Raw genomic sequence first — 17,189 nt, 5'->3', positions numbered from 1 at the left:
GGAACTTACCCCCTCCGCCTGTTAACAGCAGCTAGCTGGCTCTTGGAGAGAGGGCTCTGGACTTTGCTGCCCCCTGCTGGTCACCATCCTGACCTGCTCTGTTTCCTGAGAACAGTCAGGGGTTGCTCACCTGGGCTATACTACTGGGTCTCAGACTTAACTGTGCATCAGAATCACTGAGGGTCAGGAAAGGCATTGCAAGTTGACACTCCTGTGCTGAGATTCTGATTCATTGGGTCTGGGGTGAGACCTAGGCATCTGCATTTTCCAGTAGGCCTCTGTGATTACGATGTAGGTAGACCCAGGATCACACCTGAGAGGCACTGATCTTGACTGTCAGAGCTTGAAGGGCCCTTTGAGATCATGTGGGCCAAACCCCTCACCCTGCAGAGGGAAACTGAGGTCCAGGGAGAGGCCTGTGAGGCCCAGAGGGAGTCAGGTGTGACTGCTGATCCACTGTGCTGTTTTGAATCAGCATGTATTTATTGACTTCTGGATGGCCAAGCAGTTGGAATTTTATAGTCATAATGACTCCATCCATGGATCCAAAAACCCAGGCTGGAGGAAAGAGCCATGATTAGAAGGTGAGGATGCAAGTCCCCACTGTGTGACCTTGGGAAAGCCAGTTTACTTCTCTGTTTTCCTATTATCACATGGAAACCAGCTGGCAAATAGAATACAAAGAAATAGTTTCCATATCTCAGTCATACCTGAGTCCACATCACCATTTTTCTTATGTCCTGTATCACCTAGCTTATTATTTACTTAAGAATTTAATTTGCATCATGTTTTTGCTTAAGATTATTATAATGAAAACTTGCACTAGAGTAACTGGAAAACAGCATGACCTGGAATAAGTAGAAGATACCTCCAATAATGAACACAACAAAAACGGAAGGATGTTAATTCGTTTTGGCGAATTGCCCGCTCAAGGCTCTGAGGCTGAAGGCTGCTCTTTCTCTGTTAACACGGGAGACTAGCAAGCACTAGAGAGACACTCAGGACCTATCAGCACCAAACTGAGACTTTCCCCATGCTCCGCACAGGACGTCTGAGGATAATTGGAAAGGGTGGAATTTTCTCAGAGAGTGTGATCCAGGGTTCTTTAATGCAGTGTGGATGTATCCTGGAGGTCTCATGTATACAGACGTCTCACAGTTGGGGAAACCCTGTTGGTGAGCATCAGAGACTTCTAGGGAAGCTGCGCAAAGTGGCGTAAGGATGCCCTTTTTGGTTGCACCTGAGGGCAGGTCTCAGGGACTCGCCTTACTCCCCACGTCTCAGCTGCAACTCAGATGAGTAGCAGGTCTGAGGTCCCCAGGATCCTCGACCCAGGGCCAGCAATATGACCTTTCTCTTTGCCTCCAACCAGGGAGGAAAACCTGGAGCTCAGGAAGTTGTTGATGAGCAGCGGCAAAGATGATGCCTCCAGATGGCCAGGCTCACCAAAGACGGAAGGCACGGGCAAGAAGGGGGCAGCCGCACAGCAGCAGGTATGTGGTCAGAAACTCCTTCCCCAGCACTGCAGTGGCTGGTGCCCAGCCTCCAGAGGCAGTGAGCCAGCCCCGCTGCTGGAAGGTTCTAGTTGTTAGACGGCGTTTCCTTGGCTTGTCCTGAGAGTCCACCTCCCTGTAGCTTCCACTCCTCAGCCCTTATTCCGCTACCAGCCACATGGAGCATCCCATTCCCTGGGACACACGCTCAGCCTGCTGGCTGTGACTCTGGCTCCCTGGCCCCCACATACCTTCTCTTCCCCAGGCTGAATAGCTGCAGTTCCTTGGGTCATTTCTTATAAAGGTGGTGTCGTGTCATTTGTGCAGTCTGGGCGTATCCCCTAAACACATTTCAGTTTGTCAAGGTCTCTCTTACAGGGTGGCTCCGAAAAATCAGTTTAATGTCTCAGATACCCCTGGTGGTATTAGGGTGTTAGGTTGAGAAAGCCCCTGAAGGGACTCTGTTAAGCTCCTGCCTGGGAGCCTCTGACATACAGAGAACAGGGTGTGGGCTGACTCAGCAAGGCCTGCTAATGCCCTGGGCTGGCCCACCTGCCCCCTTCCCACCACAGCTCCCAGCGCTGGCTCACATCCAGTTCCCAGCTAGGAGCTGGCTGGCCCCTCGCCTGGTCTGTGCTGTGCTGCAGAGCTGAGTCCCAACTTTTTACTGACATGTTTTTCCTCTTTAATGGGGTTTAATGGCCGTACAGCAGGACTCCATGTCTTTAACAAACCCCACACTTGTGTAATAGTAATAATTATCCTAATAACTTAATTCCTTATTACTCTGTGGCAATGTAGAGTTTACCTGGGATTTGCAAACTCATTATGTGATTTGGACGTCCTCTCTACATGTCAGGGAGGCAGGGCTGGGACTCTTACTCCGTGAGACAGCTATGGCAGGAGGTTTGGAGAGGTCCTGTGACATCACATCTTCTAGATTCCTGCATCCACCTGCTATTAGGCAGATGTGGGGTGTGAGAGGGCAACATGCCGATGAATGGCCTTCTGAATCCCAACCCATGAAGCCCCTCTCTGCTTCCGTTTACCCCTCAAGTCAGAGCCTGCCTTGTCTGCCCTCTTGAGGAAGTGACCTGATCTCCCCTGGGTTCTCGGAAGTCTGTGGGCAGGCCTCTTCATTTTTCCAAAGCCCTTAACATCACTGACTTCTCGAAAGGCCAGATGCCCTTATTGCCCTGCCGGGGAGGAAGTTCCCGTAGGAGACGTGCGTTCTGGGCAGTGGTGAAGCCTGTGCCCTGGAGTTGCATGTGGGTTGAATGCTGACTCTACCTCTGGTCAGTGCTGCCACCTTGGACAAGTTGCATAACCTCTCTGACCTCAGTTTCCTCCTCTGTGAAATGGAGATAATGACACCTACCTCAGAAGGTCATTGGAGGATTCAGTGATGTGATGCCTGTACAGTAGGTTTAGCACTTGGCACGTGGTAAACAGTGAACATTGGCTATTGCTCTTAATGGCAGATTTGATGCCTCTCTTCTCTGTGGAGGTTAAGGGTGCACCCAGGAGCACGGCACCCCCCTTCCTCCTTCCCCAGTGAGGGCAGACCCATCCCTCACTTTTCCTAAAGGAGGTGAGACCGTCCCTGGAGGGTCCCCCCCGCCCCTTCTCTCCTTACTCCCGGGCTCTATGGTGTACTTACAGACCTCAGCCTGTAGGGGCGCTTGAGCCTCACAAGTTCACTCAGCACCGTGCCCGCCCCGCCACCAGCCACAGGGGAGTGTGGACGGGAATGGGAAGGCAAGGAACAAAGAGAATGTGGGCAACGACTCCAGGACAAATGCTGTCGGACCCACAGGATGTCAGAGGTTGGGGCCCATCCTGTTTGATCTCTTTGTACCGAGGCCCAGAAAGGGTGTGGGTCTTGGCCTATATCAAGCAGGGCCTTGGAGATAGAGCTGGTGTTCAATTTCTGAATTGCTAGCATCATGCGGCACGTGGGATCCTAGTTACCCGACCAGGGATCGAACCCGCACCCCCTGCAGTGGAAGCGCACAGTCCTAACCACTGGACCGCCAGGGAATTGCCAACACTTCCTATGTATAAAAAAAATTTTTTTTTAACTTTTTATTTTGAGATAATTTTAGACTTACAGAAGAGTAGCAAAGTAGCCCAGAGAGTGCCCATCTCCCCATCGCCTTAACATCTCACCTAACCGTGGTTCAGTGATCAAAACCAGGAAATGAACATTGGCACAATACTATTAACTAAACTACAGTCTTTGTTCAGATTTCACCAGTTTTTCGCTCATGTCCTTTTATTGTACCAGGATCGAATCCAGGATCCCACATTGCATTTATCAACAGTTGTCCTGTCTCCTTAGTTTCCTCTGTCTGTGACAGCGCCCAGTGGTTCTTTCATGAGCTTGAGGCTTTTGAGTTATACTGGCCAGTTATTTTGTAGAATGTCCCTCAACTTGGGTTCCTCTGATGTTTTCTTATGATTAGACTGATGTTACGGATTTTGACAAGAAGATCACTGGAGTGACATCTTGCATCATGTCAAGGGTACATGATATCGATGTGTCTGTTTACATTCAATCTTGATCATTTGGCTAAAGGGGTGTCTGTCAGCTTTCTCCATAATAAAGGGACTAGTTTTCCCTTTGTAGTTAATAAATATTTACTTTTGAGGAGACACTTTGAGACTGCAGATGTCCTGTTTCTCCTTATACTAATTTTAGTATCCACTGGCGGATCTCACCTGCAGTGATTATTAATATAGTCTTCTAATGGTGATTTTGTGCTTCCCTCATTCCTTCTCTATTTACTAATTGGAATTTTTCTTCTCCCCCATCTATTTATTCATTTATTTTTTTCTATTAATAGGGACTCAAGGATATTTATTTTATTCTTTGGCTTATAATCCAGCACTATTGCAATTTGTTTTCTTGTTCAAATTGTTCCAGCTTTGGTCATAGGAAGCTCTTTCAAGTTGTCTCCTATGCCCATTTGATATGCCCTTCTTCTTATTATTATTATGATTGAGCACTTCCTTACTTTCTGGCACCACAAGTCTCTCCATAATCACCTTATATTTTCCCTGCCCCAGGCCTGAAATTAACCACTTCTCCAAGGAGTCCTGTTTCTTTTTGTTAGAGAATGGTATTTAGAAACCAAGATCTGTGCTCATTGCTATTGGAGTGACGCTGCTTTAGGCCCTCTCAGAGGTCAGAGCTAGGAAATACATGTACTAATCACACATGCACACATATCTTTATTTGTGTATCTTTTTAAAAACATTTTAAAAATAAACATTTTATAAAATGTGTAACTCTTGCCTTCCACGCTGGAGCATTTTTGGCTGATGGGTGGGGGAGGAGAGGGCAGCTGGCAATGCCTTAGAGATAGAGCCTGAGCAGGGAAAGAAGTGGCCATGGAGGGGCGGGGGAGGGAGAGGGAAGGGTCTGGGAGCCCCTGAGGGTCAGGGAGGGGGAATAATGATCTCCATGGACTTCCCGAAGGGACTCAGTCATATATGGGACGAGTATCAGTGTCCTGGTGGGTGGGAGGGTAGAGAGACAAGAGACGGAGGGCTGGGTCTCATGGGTGAGCAGCCTTAGAGGGGCACTGAGTAGGGCAGAGAATTGTTACTTGAGGCTCTGCTGAAGGCCCCTCTGTGTTTCTCCTCAGGCTGGTGTGACAGCAGGTAAAGTCCCAGAGGTGGGAGCCTTGGGTGCTGCTGAGAAGAAGGTGAGGATGCTGGAGCAGCAGCGCACGGAGGTAGGTGGCTGGAGGGAGTGGTGGTGGTCGGGGAAGACCCTTCCTCACTCCTGGGACCAGCAGGACAAAGACCCTCCCTGGCCCTCTGGCTCCGGCTAGGCCCGGGTCTCTGTGATGCGTTGCCATGGTGACTACTGAACCATCTGCCCATGGGTGAGAGATGCTGCTTTTCCCTGGCTCTTGTCTCCTGATCAGTTCCCCTACCCACAGGAGTCACTCTGAGGAGGTGGCATTTGGGGTATGGCCTAAAATTGCTGCGGGGGGTAGTTTAGGAAGGCTCCCATGGTAAACCCTGGATGGTGGAGAGAGGTTGTGATAAGAGGCAAGTTTTAGCATCAGGAATGGGGAGTCTGGGATTCATCTGTCACCATGCAGCTGGTTCAGGGAGGAACTGTCACAGAAAGAGAGATCCCATACCTGCTTGCAGCACCGCTTCTAATCAGTTGAGAGTCTCCAGAAGTTGAGGCTCTTTCCTTGTGTCTCGTGCATAGTCTTCCTCCGTCCCCCACCCCCGGTATTTCTGGACCAGAGGTGGGAGCTCCATCCTCTCTATTCTCTGAGCCCCTCCTCTCCACACAGCCCCGTCCTTGTCCCAGTCCCTGGGCCTTTCTGCCCTCCCTGGTCCTCCAGCACATCTGAAAGTCATGTTCTCTTAGTCTTTTGTTTATATGCATATTCATTTTAGTTTTCTTTTTGTATTACTGTAAGTTTTTTTTTTTTTTCATTTTAAAAAGTTCGAGAATCTCACCTCCTGGAGATGACCACAGTTGATAACAGTTCATTGCATATTCCTCAGTTTTGTCTGTATACTTACTAATGTATGATGTTTGTAAAAATGTCATACATACCACATTGCAGATTGCTTTTTTCCTTTCTTTCCTTAAAATTAACTATATCTTTGAGGGTATTTATTTATATGTAAAACATACCCTGTGTTTCTTTAATTCTGAGTACTTTTTGTCATATTTTAATGTTTTTGAACTTGGGATGCCCTTTCCATTGTTAATTTAATGATGTTAGGTTGTTTTTCTTCCTCGAATTATTGTTATATCAAGATTATGGCAAATAATTAGTATCATCTCAGAACGGAGGCAATGTACTAGGCACCGGAATTTCTGAAGAGCTGTGCTCCATTTTCTGTTTATTCTATCATTTCCTTAACCTGTTTCTGATGCTCAGGTTGACCTCTGGATTTTTTTGCAATATAAATATTGTTGAGATGATCAGCAGTACACATATTTTTTACACACTTGTACAAGTGCTTCCTTTGGTTACATTTTTCAGAGTGGAATTATTTGGTTAAAGAGAACGAGAATTTGAAATTTAAATACGGAGTCCCAAATTGCCCTCCACATGGGTGTGTGTTCATAATTCTACAATAAAAATTATATACTCTTTCTGTGTCTTGGTGTTAGTCTTGCCTTCCCGGCAAGGGTAAAATGTGGCGGTTGATAAAGGTGATTTGCCCTGAGGAACGTTTTTGAGAAGCGCAGGATCGAGGCAGTGTGTGTAGCTGCTGTCCACGCACGCCGCACACGCCTGCGAAGCTGGTGTTGGAGGAGTTGGCTCTCTTTGGTCGTTCTCTGCTTATCTCCTGCCCACCCCAATCTCTCCCCCGCAGCTGCTGGAAGTGAACAAGCAATGGGACCAGCATTTCCGGTCCATGAAGCAGCAGTATGAGCAGAAGGTACTGTGGGGGTGATGGGAACTCAAGGCTGGAGCCCTGCTTCACAGCTGGGCTCTCTGGGCAGCATGCTGCTTCCCTCGCAGCAGCCTTGAATCTTGGACGTTCACCCCGGCCCTCACACACTCCCTTTCTCTGCCTCTGATCTCAGATCACTGAGCTGCGCCAGAAGCTGGCGGACCTGCAGAAGCAGGTGACTGACCTGGAGGCCGAGCGGGAGCAGAAGCAGCGCGACTTTGACCGCAAGCTCCTCCTGGCCAAGTCCAAGATAGAAATGGAGGAGGCAAGTGTGACTGTTGGTCCCACAGGTTCAGCTCCGGGAGGCCAGCCCTCTCCTCCCCAGCAGTCTGGAGCTAGGGGAGTAAACAGTCAGGGGTGGGACTCAGGAGACGCGGGTTCCATCTCTGACTCCCGTACTCAAGGGCTGTGTGGCCGGAGGCAAAAGCACTTTCCTTCCCCGTGCCTCAGTTTCCCATCTGAAAATTGAGATTGGATTAGTTATTCTTTTCATTTTTTTTCTTGTTTTTATACCAAAGAGCTTTGGTTCAGTTAAAATCTTATGATCTAGGGAACTGCACAGGGAAGCACAGAATGTAAGAGATTCCGCAGGCCTGCTCCAGTACACTTGATGAGCTGGGCGCTGCTGAATGTGTACAGTGGTGAGGGCTCTTTGTGGGCGAGGGGCTCCAGCATTAGACAGAGCTTCCTTCAGTCCTTCTTCTGGTCACTGTTCAACAGATCATGCCCTGGGCACTGTGCTGGGCACACAGACTCAGCAGTGAACAGTCAACCCCGCCCTCAGGGGAAGAGACGTGGGACATCTAATTACAGAAGCAAATGAGTAGACGTGTGTTAAACACGACACAGAAGTTACAGGGATCAGGGCGAGAGCATAAAGGGGGCCTGGATTCATTCTGGGGGGGGCCCAGGAACAGGTCCCCTGAAGAAGTAGCATCTGATCTGTCACGTGTGTGACTGACACCGGCCAAGGCCCTTCAGGATCCTGGAGCAGCTTAAAGAGGAAGGGCCATTGGACCCCCAGGCTCTCTGGAGATTTTATTTCTGTCACCATGCCTTCTCCTTCATGAGAACTGTGTACGGGCTGCTTTTGCCTGACTTAGAAATGGCCATTTCCAGCAGAGTTCCTTCCCATCAGTATGCAACACCCAGGGGCCTTCTCCGAGCGGTCAGCCTGCCTTGGCGACCGCCCCGTACCTTGGAGATGTGTGTTAGGGAGGACACTGCCTGTCTTTTCTGGTGAGTGTACAGTCACAGCTTGGGATTGTCAGCCAGACCCTGGCTCATGTTAGTGGGTGGGATAAGTTTCTGGCATCTGACACTCTTCGCTGTCAGCTGGGGGAAAGGCGGGATGTTTCAAGACAAAAGCGTGGCCCTGTGGGTAGGGACACATGGCCATAGAGGCCGTGCTGACCCGGGAGCCTCTTAAGCAGGGAGTCCGCGACAACTCCCACAAGATCCAGCCAAGGCTGCCCTTGGCCATCTTTGGCTGAAAGCAGCTCACCAGCTAGTTTGTAGGATATTGACATGTTCACACGATACAGATACAGTGCGAGTTTCCCTGGACCATCTCCCCTCACCACCCCCACCACCCCAATTCCAGGCTCTTCCCAGTGGTAACCATGGTTACCATTTGGGTGCATCTTTCCAGGCCTCTTATCACAAATAAACATACAGAAATAGACAGTTTAATATGGGCGTGTCTGGTCTTTCCTCTGCACTGTGCTGCCCTCTTCTATTTTAAACACTCGCTTTGACTTGCAAGGGGACAGAGAACACCAGAATTAGGAGACCTGGGTTCTAGTCTAGCCCCAGCTCACAGCGTGGCCTTGGGTAAGTCACCTCCCCTCTCTGGATAGTCATTTCCTGTCGTGTAAAGGGGCTAGGACTTGATGCTCTCTGAGGGCCATTCCAGATGTGGCTCTTTGCGATGAAGAACCTGGATTGTTCCATAGTAGGTATGGAAGCAGTGCTTCCACCTTGAAGCCTTCCCTGGTTTCTTTTCAGCTGTAGTATTCTTTCTTTTAACCTCACAGAAGTACTTTGTTTCTCCGTGGAGGAACCCTTTCTGCCTTGTGCTGCATTTATTTCTGTGAGGGTCTTATCTCCTTTGGGCTCAGAGACTGTAAGAGCTGAAAGCTCCTTTGGAGACTTTCGGTGGCTTACCGCTTTCTGTGCGTCATAGAAGACCCCTGTGCGAATCTGGTGAAAACTGTGGCTTTTCTCCCTAGAAAGTTGCACAGTCAAAATTGTGTGCTTGGGGGCTTCCCTGGTGGCGCAGTGGTTGAGAGTCTGCCTGCCGATGCAGGGGACACGGGTTCGTGCCCCGGTCCAGGAAGATCCCACATGCCGCGGAGCGGCTAGGCCCGTGAGCCATGGCCGCTGGGGCTGCGCGTCCGGAGCCTGTGGAGGCCACAACAGTGACAGGCCCGCGTACCGCAAAAAAAAAAAAAAAAAAAAAAAAAGTGTGCTCGGTTTAGGGGCTCACAGACCTCCTGAAGCCCACCTGTGACTCCTGTTACAAACCCCTTACCTATGGCAGATAGGAGAGCTTAGACCAGAGAGGGCTGGGACAGTGCCCAAGGGCTCAGCTCACTGTTGGAGGAGCTGGTGGCAGAACCCGGGGCCTTTCATTCAACTGAGCCCCCCCTTCCTTGAGGACAGGACCATGTAGACCTTACCGCTCTCACCCGGGTGCGTCGCCTGGGGCCTTGTGCGTGAGCATAGTGGGGCAGCAGAGTGAGAGCGAGAGGGGAGGCATGGCCGCGCAGGGCAGGGCGGGCAGTCAGGGAGTCTAGGCCTCCTGGAGAGGCTCCCTGCTTACCAGTCCTGTGTTCCCTGCAGACCGACAAGGAGCAGCTGACAGCAGAGGCCAAGGAGCTGCGCCAGAAGGTCAAATACCTACAGGATCAGCTAAGCCCGCTCACCCGGCAGCGGGAGTACCAGGAAAAGGAGATTCAGCGGCTCAACAAGGTGGGCGCATCAGCTATGATCCGTTGGGCGGGCAGGGCTTCCCTGAGCCAGCCGCAGTGCCCACCCTGTGGTCGGTGCCTCAGACCCTCAGCTCAGGAGGGGCGACTCCTGGGTCAGGGCGAAGGCGCTGAGGCTCTCGGAGCTGCCCCGTGATTTCCGCCACCTCTGCCTTCCCCTCCCCGCACGCTGAGTGCCAGGCTGGGACTCCATGCTTGCTCCCCTGCAGGCCCTTGGACGTGCTGTTCGCTCACACAGTGCCACCCCCTCATCGTTCAGGTTTAGCTTTAACACTGCCTCCTCATTGAGGCCTTCCCAACCCAAGTCTCCTTTGAGCTCCCTATTCTGTCTGTCTAAAGTACCGGCAGCTTCTTTCACACTCCTTCTGGCATTTTCTTGTGATTACTTATCGATGACCTGTCTTCCCATCTGACTGTGGGAGGTGTGCGTCTTCACCAGAGTACGTATCCCCCAGCACCTGGCGCCAAGCCCGTACATGCTTAGGAAAAACTCACTGAAGGGAATGGATGGTCGCTGGCCTGAGGTTCCTGCCCTCGAGAAGGGGGATCCAGGGAGATATGGGGCTCGGGGTGGGGGTGGGAGAGCCCAGGTTAAACGGGAACGCTTTGCTCTGAGCCAAGGTGAGAGGCAGTGGGCTGGGTTGGGCTGGGGGCTGTTTCTGGTCCCGGGCTATAGCCCCTGCCCACCTTCCAGTGCAGGGGCTCAAGGAACAAGCTGACAGGAGGGGCTTTGAAAGGAAACTTTCTCCTAAGGCTCAGCTTTTCCTGCTGTGGAGCCTGTGCTCAGCGTTTCCTCCCGTCCTGTCTGTCTGCCTTTCCCTTCTGCCTGCTTTTCCTGCTCACAGCGGGCTCTGCTGTGAGTTTGCATTCACTAGGCCCCGGGGGTGACCTTTTCTGTTTGGTTTTGGTGTTTGGTAAGCGCTGATGATGCTGAGTGTGGGGCCCTGGGACCTGTTCTCAGGGAAAAGAGTGATCTGTCCTGAGCTGGGGGAATTGGGGGTCTAAATCCAGGCAGAAGGTTGTACACGCTGCTGGTTGTAGGGATGACTCAGACAGGGTCGCTGCCCTCCAGGTTTCTGTGGCATAGCTGGGGACAGACACTGGTAGGGATGATTAACGCAAGGCTCTCCCTGTCTCTGGACCTCAGCCTGCTCATCTGAAAGATGGGGCAGACGGAGGAGGAGGGTGCGGTGCAGCCATAGCCGCCCCTTGAGCATCCGGAATTTACTCTTGGCTCAGCAGTTTCCTCATGTTTCTGGGGGAGTCTTGGAGACCAAGTGGGGCCCAAGTCCAAGTTGGGGAAGGTTTCCTTTATCTCCCCAAGGTCCAGGGAGGCACTGTGAGCAGTGCTGACGCATGGCCAGCAGAGGCCCTGCTGTCCAGGGAGCTAAAGTCCAGGTGGTGATGAGGATGTTCAGTCTTGAGCGGTGTTCCAAAGTTCTCAAGCAACACGTTAACAGGGTTGAAGGAGAAAATCAGTCAATGGAAAACTTTTAAGAGAATGTAAGCACGCTGTTTGCGTAAGGAAAGGTATCTTGCGGACATGGTAAAATAGGGGTGCTTTTAAAATTTTCAAAATGCTATTTGGTGATGTTTCAGCCCATTTTCAGGGTTGGAAAGGTAAAATATTAATTAAGTCAAAATTAAAATCCAGGCTAATCTAATACAGAAGAGCTGGGGATGGAGAGGTTGGCTTGGTGGGAATGGGTTACGGAAGCTGAAGAATCACAGGGCAGGCAGTTGTCGAGGGGACTGAAATTTCTTTCCCCAAGGGACTTAGTATTCTTTCTAGGTCTGGGTGCTAAGAATTGAGCCACTCGTCCTCAGGAAAGGAGATTTCTCCCTTCTACATAAAGACCACAGGTTAGGCTGCTGGTTAAGAGCACACGCTGGCTTTGAATCCCTGCTTTGCCACTTACTAGCTGTGTGACTTTGGACAAATCACTTCAGGTCTCTGAACCTCAGTTTTCACATCCATAAAATGGGAATGATGGTCACAATCTTTTCTTCATAGGACTGTGGCGAGGATTCAGTGAAATGATGTGTGTATAGTGTTCATAAATAAGATAGCACTTATTAAATAGTGGTGGTTATTATTATTGTTATCAGGAAAGGGGCCTTTCAAGGGGGCCTGACCCTTCCAATGAGGCCTGACTTCCAGGGCCTTTCTGCTGATGGGCCCGTCTCCTCTGTTCCTGATTCCAGGCCCTGGAGGAAGCACTGAGTATCCAGGCCTCCCCATCATCTCCAGCAGCAGCATTCGGGAACCCGGAAGGAGCTGGAGGCCTGCTAAGGAAACAGGAGCTGGTCACGCAGAATGAATTGCTGAAACAGCAGGTGAGTCTAGGGGGAAGAGGTCAGGTAGGCGGTGCCCAGTGGGAGCTGGAGCATTCCTGAGGGCCCAGGCTGGGCCTTGAACCATGTGGGAGCTGTAATCTGTCATCCACTTTCTGGCCATTGGCCAGGACCCCTGTCTGGATATAGGCTTATCCTCACTACCAGTGTATCCCTATCTAGGTCATTCCTCTACCACCATCATGGCTTAAACATTTCTGTGCCCCAGCTGTGCTATTATTTACCTAATATTTTGAAAACAAATTTTAAAATAAATTCAATAAATATATTTAAAAGGGAACTTAAATTTCTACTATAAGTGGGAAAACCTGTTTATTATTTGCCATAAATAGAAAGTAACTATAAGCAATAAATACAGTAAAAGGTAAAATAGTGTGGTTGAACTCTAGCTAGACACTGTTGCCTGATGAAGACTCTGAGCTTGAGTCGTCTCTCCCTTTGTTTAAGGGAAGTTAAGTACTAGAAATCTGTTAAAGACACAATAGCATAAAATGCAGACTTTCTTCTTGAGGGACACAGAGAATTGAAAGGAAGTTGAAAAGGTTTTGGTTCTCCCACGTGTTTCTGTGGTGTTTGGTGCCATGCTTTCGATCCTTCTCAATCATTTTGAGCCTGGTCAGCTTCTCACTGATCTGCAGTAAGGATGTGAAACTGCAGAGGCAGAGACAGGGCCCCACCCCGTCCCTTCCTTGCCAGGGCACCCCAAAGCCTTGGGAGAGTTTGTAGGCCCTCTGCTCTGGGAGCCAGGAGACTGGAACTCCAGGCCTCCACTCATATGCTTTTTCTGTGGCCTCCACCTCTCTGTGGGCCTCAGCAGAAGGAGAGGATGGGACTGGTTGATGGCTGTCGACCTGTTGTTTTCTTTTTTGGCATGGATCCTTTTTTCAAATAAAGCCCTATGTTGAAGCCCAGAATATAAGATAGACAGACCCAGAACTACTCTCTTTGAACTTGGGGGTGGGGGGCCAGAGGACAGAAGAGGCCAAGTAAGGGAGTGGGCCCAGAAGGAGGGCTTTCTCCCGCCCACCAGGCCAGGGGTACTGGAGTTTGGGTTTGACCTTCTTTACAACCTCTGCATGGAACCAGGTACCAGATCCTCAGAGGTACACCTGTTCCCCTCTCCACGGGGATTTTTGAGATGCGGTGAAACCAGTTTTGATGTCTGACTCCCATCAGGAGGCCCAGGGTTCTAGGCCCGAGCAGGTCTGAGCCTCCACTCAGAACTGCCCCTCCTGCCTCATCCCTTTCTCCCCACCTCCCCACCCCTTCCCACCCCTTCAGGTGAAGATTTTTGAGGAGGACTTCCAGAGGGAGCGCAGCGACCGGGAGCGCATGAATGAGGAGAAGGAAGAGCTGAAGAAGCAGGTGGAGAAACTGCAAGCCCAGGTCACCCTGTCACATGCCCAGGTGACAAGAGCTGGACCAAGGAGGGGGCAGCTGGCTGTCCTCACGGGGAGGGGGCATGGATTGGAGGGTCCCTGGTGAGACTGGATGTCAGGACACTCACTGATCCTCCTTTCAGCTCTGCTGCCACATTTCTGTGGCCCTCAGTAAGGCCCTTCCCTTCTCTGACCTGTAGCTCTGATTTTCCACAATCAGTTTTCATGCCTTAAAAGAGCAAATTTAGGAGTTAGCTCTGAGCCATCCACTCTCTCCCACACTGGAACTAAAAGGTGTTAATGCGAAAGCACGGAAGCAGTGAGGCTCACGCAGCCCTCCTGACCTGTGTTCAGACCACCCGCAGTGATGGGTGAGCAGGACTTACCTGCAGCCGGCAGCCTGGGCTGTGCTGTGTCTCACAGGGCCCTTTCCCGGGGCTGGGCCAGGCAGGACAGCCCAGAGTGGTGCCTCACGCGTTGGCTGGTCAACCCTGCGGTTGGTTAGGCCCTGGATCCAGGCCTGGCCAGGAAACACCTAGGCTAACGGTCTTCTCTCCTTCCCTCCTTCTCTCAGCTAAAAGCCTTCAAAGATGAGGAAAGGGCGAAAGATGCCCTGAGACAGCAGAAGAGGAAAGCAAAGGTGAGGAGGCTTGAGGGAGGAAGCAGCACTGACTGCATTTTACCCCTTCAGGGTGCTGCAGTCACTGGGCGGGGGCGGCATCGTTTGCTCAGGTGCCCAGCTAACTAATGAGGTAATGCGGGTGGAGCATTCATAACAGTACTTGGTACAGAATACGTGCTCAGGACACACTAACTGTTATCGTAGCTGATATTCGGTGCCCATGTACCAGTTTTCCATGCCCATGTGCCACTCTTGTGTGCATGTGCCAGCCTTCCGTGGCCACGTGCCAGTCTTTAGAGAACTGAGATTCTAAGTAGAGAACGGGAGACGGGATGGGTGTCGCTGGGACGGCCCATGCAGCCTGTCACAGGCCAGAGCCAGATGTCAGCCTTTCTTGCAGACCTCGGCAGACCGCTACCACCTGGAGCCCCACCTGGAGCATCTCTACGGGGCCTACCCCTACGCCTACCCGCCCGTGCCCCAAGTTGTGCCGCACCGTGGCTTTGAGGACTGGTCCCAGATCCGCTACCCGCCTCCCCCCACGGCCATGGAGCACCCACCCCAGCTTCCCAACTCGCGCCTCTTCCACCTGGTGGGTCTGTGCCCCTCTTTCACTCCAGGACACACACACAGGCCACCCAGACACTTTCCAGAGGGCAAGGTCAAGTGAGGGAGTCAGAAGCTGCATCCTCGGCCCCTTCTGAACAGCACTGTGGTGTGCGGCCTGCTGTCCCAGGGGCAGGACCTTCCAGCCCAGGGCTGCTCAGGGTCACTGGTGTAGGACAGAAAAGGCCAAGTAAGGGAGTGGGCCCAGAAGGAGGGCTTTCTCCCGCCCACCAGGCCAGGGGTACTGGAGTTTGGGTTTGACCTTCTTTATAACCTCCGCACGGAACCAGGTACCAGATCCTCACCATGCATTCGCTCCCTTTGCTTTTCTTTCTCTTTTCCCTTTTCAGTTTCCTTTCCTTTTCTCTTTTCTTCCATGTTTTTGGCTGCTTTTTTCTTCTCTTGCTTATCATTCTGTCTCCGAAGAGCTGCTGTCACCTGTCCCATCCTCTGCAGTGCCTCTGCCACAGCCCCCTCAGGTACCCCCGCTCTCACCTGGTGACAGCTGCCTTCCATCCAGCTTCTCCCCCATGACCGTCCCTCACATGCATCTTTAAACACTGGAGTGTACTGCGGGGCTTAAGAGATTAGCTCCAGGATTATAGAGACCTGGACTCAAATCAAAGCTTGGCCACTTGCCTAACTGGACGACCTTCAACAAGTTGCTTAACCCATCTGAGCCTCAGTTTGCTAACCTGTAAAATGGGGGTGGCAACCTGGGTAGTTGTAAGGATTCAGTTATACTCGATTAATATGAACTTAGTACTGTTCCGGCACACTATCTGCTACTGTGATTTTCAAGTATGGTAATTGCTTACTAAGCACCATTGTTGTTGCAGCCAGAATACACCTGGCGGCTGCCCTGTGGAGGGGTACACAATCAGAGCTCCCAAGTGATGGGCTCACCCACGGCCAGGCCTACGGAACCAGGTGAGCATGATCCCCTGGTACGGGGCCTTGTCTTCCATGGGGGGAGATAACTTCTTATCTGCCAGTATCACCCCCGTTTGGGGACGACGATGTTGCTACCTTCTGATCTAGGTGGAGGAGGAGGCCCAGCTTTCTGAAATAGTGTTGAGAAGAAAGGGACGGTGACTGCATCATGAGGGGGTTGAAACCATTCCTTCCTTCATTACGGTTCAGGGTCTAAATGCTGTGTGCTGTACGAGGTTCTGGGGAAGCTCGGATATGGTCCCAGCCCTTATGGCCTTACTGTCTAGTGAGGCGGGCAGAAATGAATGGTTAAAATCACACCAATGGGCATACAGCTACACTCAAGTGCCCTGAAGGAAGAGGAGCAGGTTTCTATGAGAGCAGACAGCAGAGGGACCTGACCCAGCCTGGGGGCCGTGGTGTTTGAGTTGAGACCCTCAGAATGAGTGGCATTAACGAGGTAAAGAGGCAGAAGCCAAGGGTGTTCTTGCAGAGAAAGGACAAATGCAAAGGCCTTGCTGGGAGGGGATGAAGAACTGTGGCCAACCTGAGGATTGAGAGAAGGCCGGCGTGGCTGGAGCCAGGAACAAGGTGGGGAAGGGGGGGATGGGCAAGGCAAGGTCAGGGAGGTTGGCGGGTCCTGGCCGAGAGGGCCTTGCAGGCCACGGCAGGAGGGCTGGGCTTTATCCTACGGATGATGTGCAGTCCTTGGACATTTTAAAATCAGAGTGGCATGGGAATTCCCTGGCAGTCCAGTGGTTAGGACTCTGTGCTTCCACTGCAGGGGGCCCAGGTTCGATCCCTGGTCGGGGAACTAAGATCCCACAAGCCCTGCCGTGCGGCCAAAAAAATAAAAAAATAAAAAATAAAATAAAATCAGAGCGGCATGAGAGATTAGATTTGCATTTTTTAAAGCTCCCTCTGGCCACGGTGTCTGCCACAAACAGTTGGGGACTGGAGGTCTGTTCGCTAGTCACAGGAGCACCCCGGGCCCTTGGTCACTCCCTCACTTTCTGCGAGGCTCTCATGGGGCAGAAGACACTGCCTTGCCTGTGGGGCTTCTGGGAGCAGAACTGCAACTAAGGGGAGCAATAGAGAGGCCAAGTCCATCTCAGCAGGAAGAGGAGTTTTCTAAGGGTCGCAGCTGTGCCAGGAGGTCAAGTGCCCCTCTGCAGAAGGAGTGGGAGCAGAGACTGCAGGGGGACTTAGAGGGCTGTGGTGTGGAGGATCTCGTGGCTGGAAGGAGGAGGTATTGGGCTGGTCATTTTCTGATGTTTCCCTGCGGAGCCCTAGAGGTTCTGTGGAGCCCCTCAGAACCTGCTTTGATGAGGGCAGAGGGTGGCCAAGTGGGCGGGACTGTCCCCTCCCC

General features: G+C 51.5%; 1 protein-coding gene across 3 annotated transcripts in view; it reads left to right on the top strand.

Annotated features, from left to right (window-relative positions):
* The window catches only part of TNIP1 (TNFAIP3 interacting protein 1), a 46,414-nt gene that overhangs the window by 28,137 nt on the left and 1,088 nt on the right, over positions 1-17,189 (top strand). For all 3 annotated transcript variants that reach the window (XM_079916543.1, XM_079916542.1, XM_079916541.1), the window contains 10 exons: positions 1,373-1,493; positions 5,144-5,233; positions 6,855-6,920; positions 7,069-7,200; positions 9,780-9,908; positions 12,131-12,262; positions 13,562-13,687; positions 14,234-14,299; positions 14,682-14,873; positions 15,727-15,817. In XM_079916543.1, the coding sequence (XP_079772669.1) occupies positions 1,373-1,493; positions 5,144-5,233; positions 6,855-6,920; positions 7,069-7,200; positions 9,780-9,908; positions 12,131-12,262; positions 13,562-13,687; positions 14,234-14,299; positions 14,682-14,873; positions 15,727-15,817 (1,145 nt within the window). The remainder of the gene's footprint in view (positions 1-1,372; positions 1,494-5,143; positions 5,234-6,854; positions 6,921-7,068; positions 7,201-9,779; positions 9,909-12,130; positions 12,263-13,561; positions 13,688-14,233; positions 14,300-14,681; positions 14,874-15,726; positions 15,818-17,189) is intronic.

The sequence above is a fragment of the Stenella coeruleoalba genome (assembly GCF_951394435.1).
Source record: "Stenella coeruleoalba genome assembly, chromosome: 3".
Lineage (NCBI taxonomy): Eukaryota > Metazoa > Chordata > Mammalia > Artiodactyla > Delphinidae > Stenella > Stenella coeruleoalba.
Note: the sequence above shows the minus strand (reverse complement) of the source record. Positions and strands in the feature narration are given on the sequence as shown.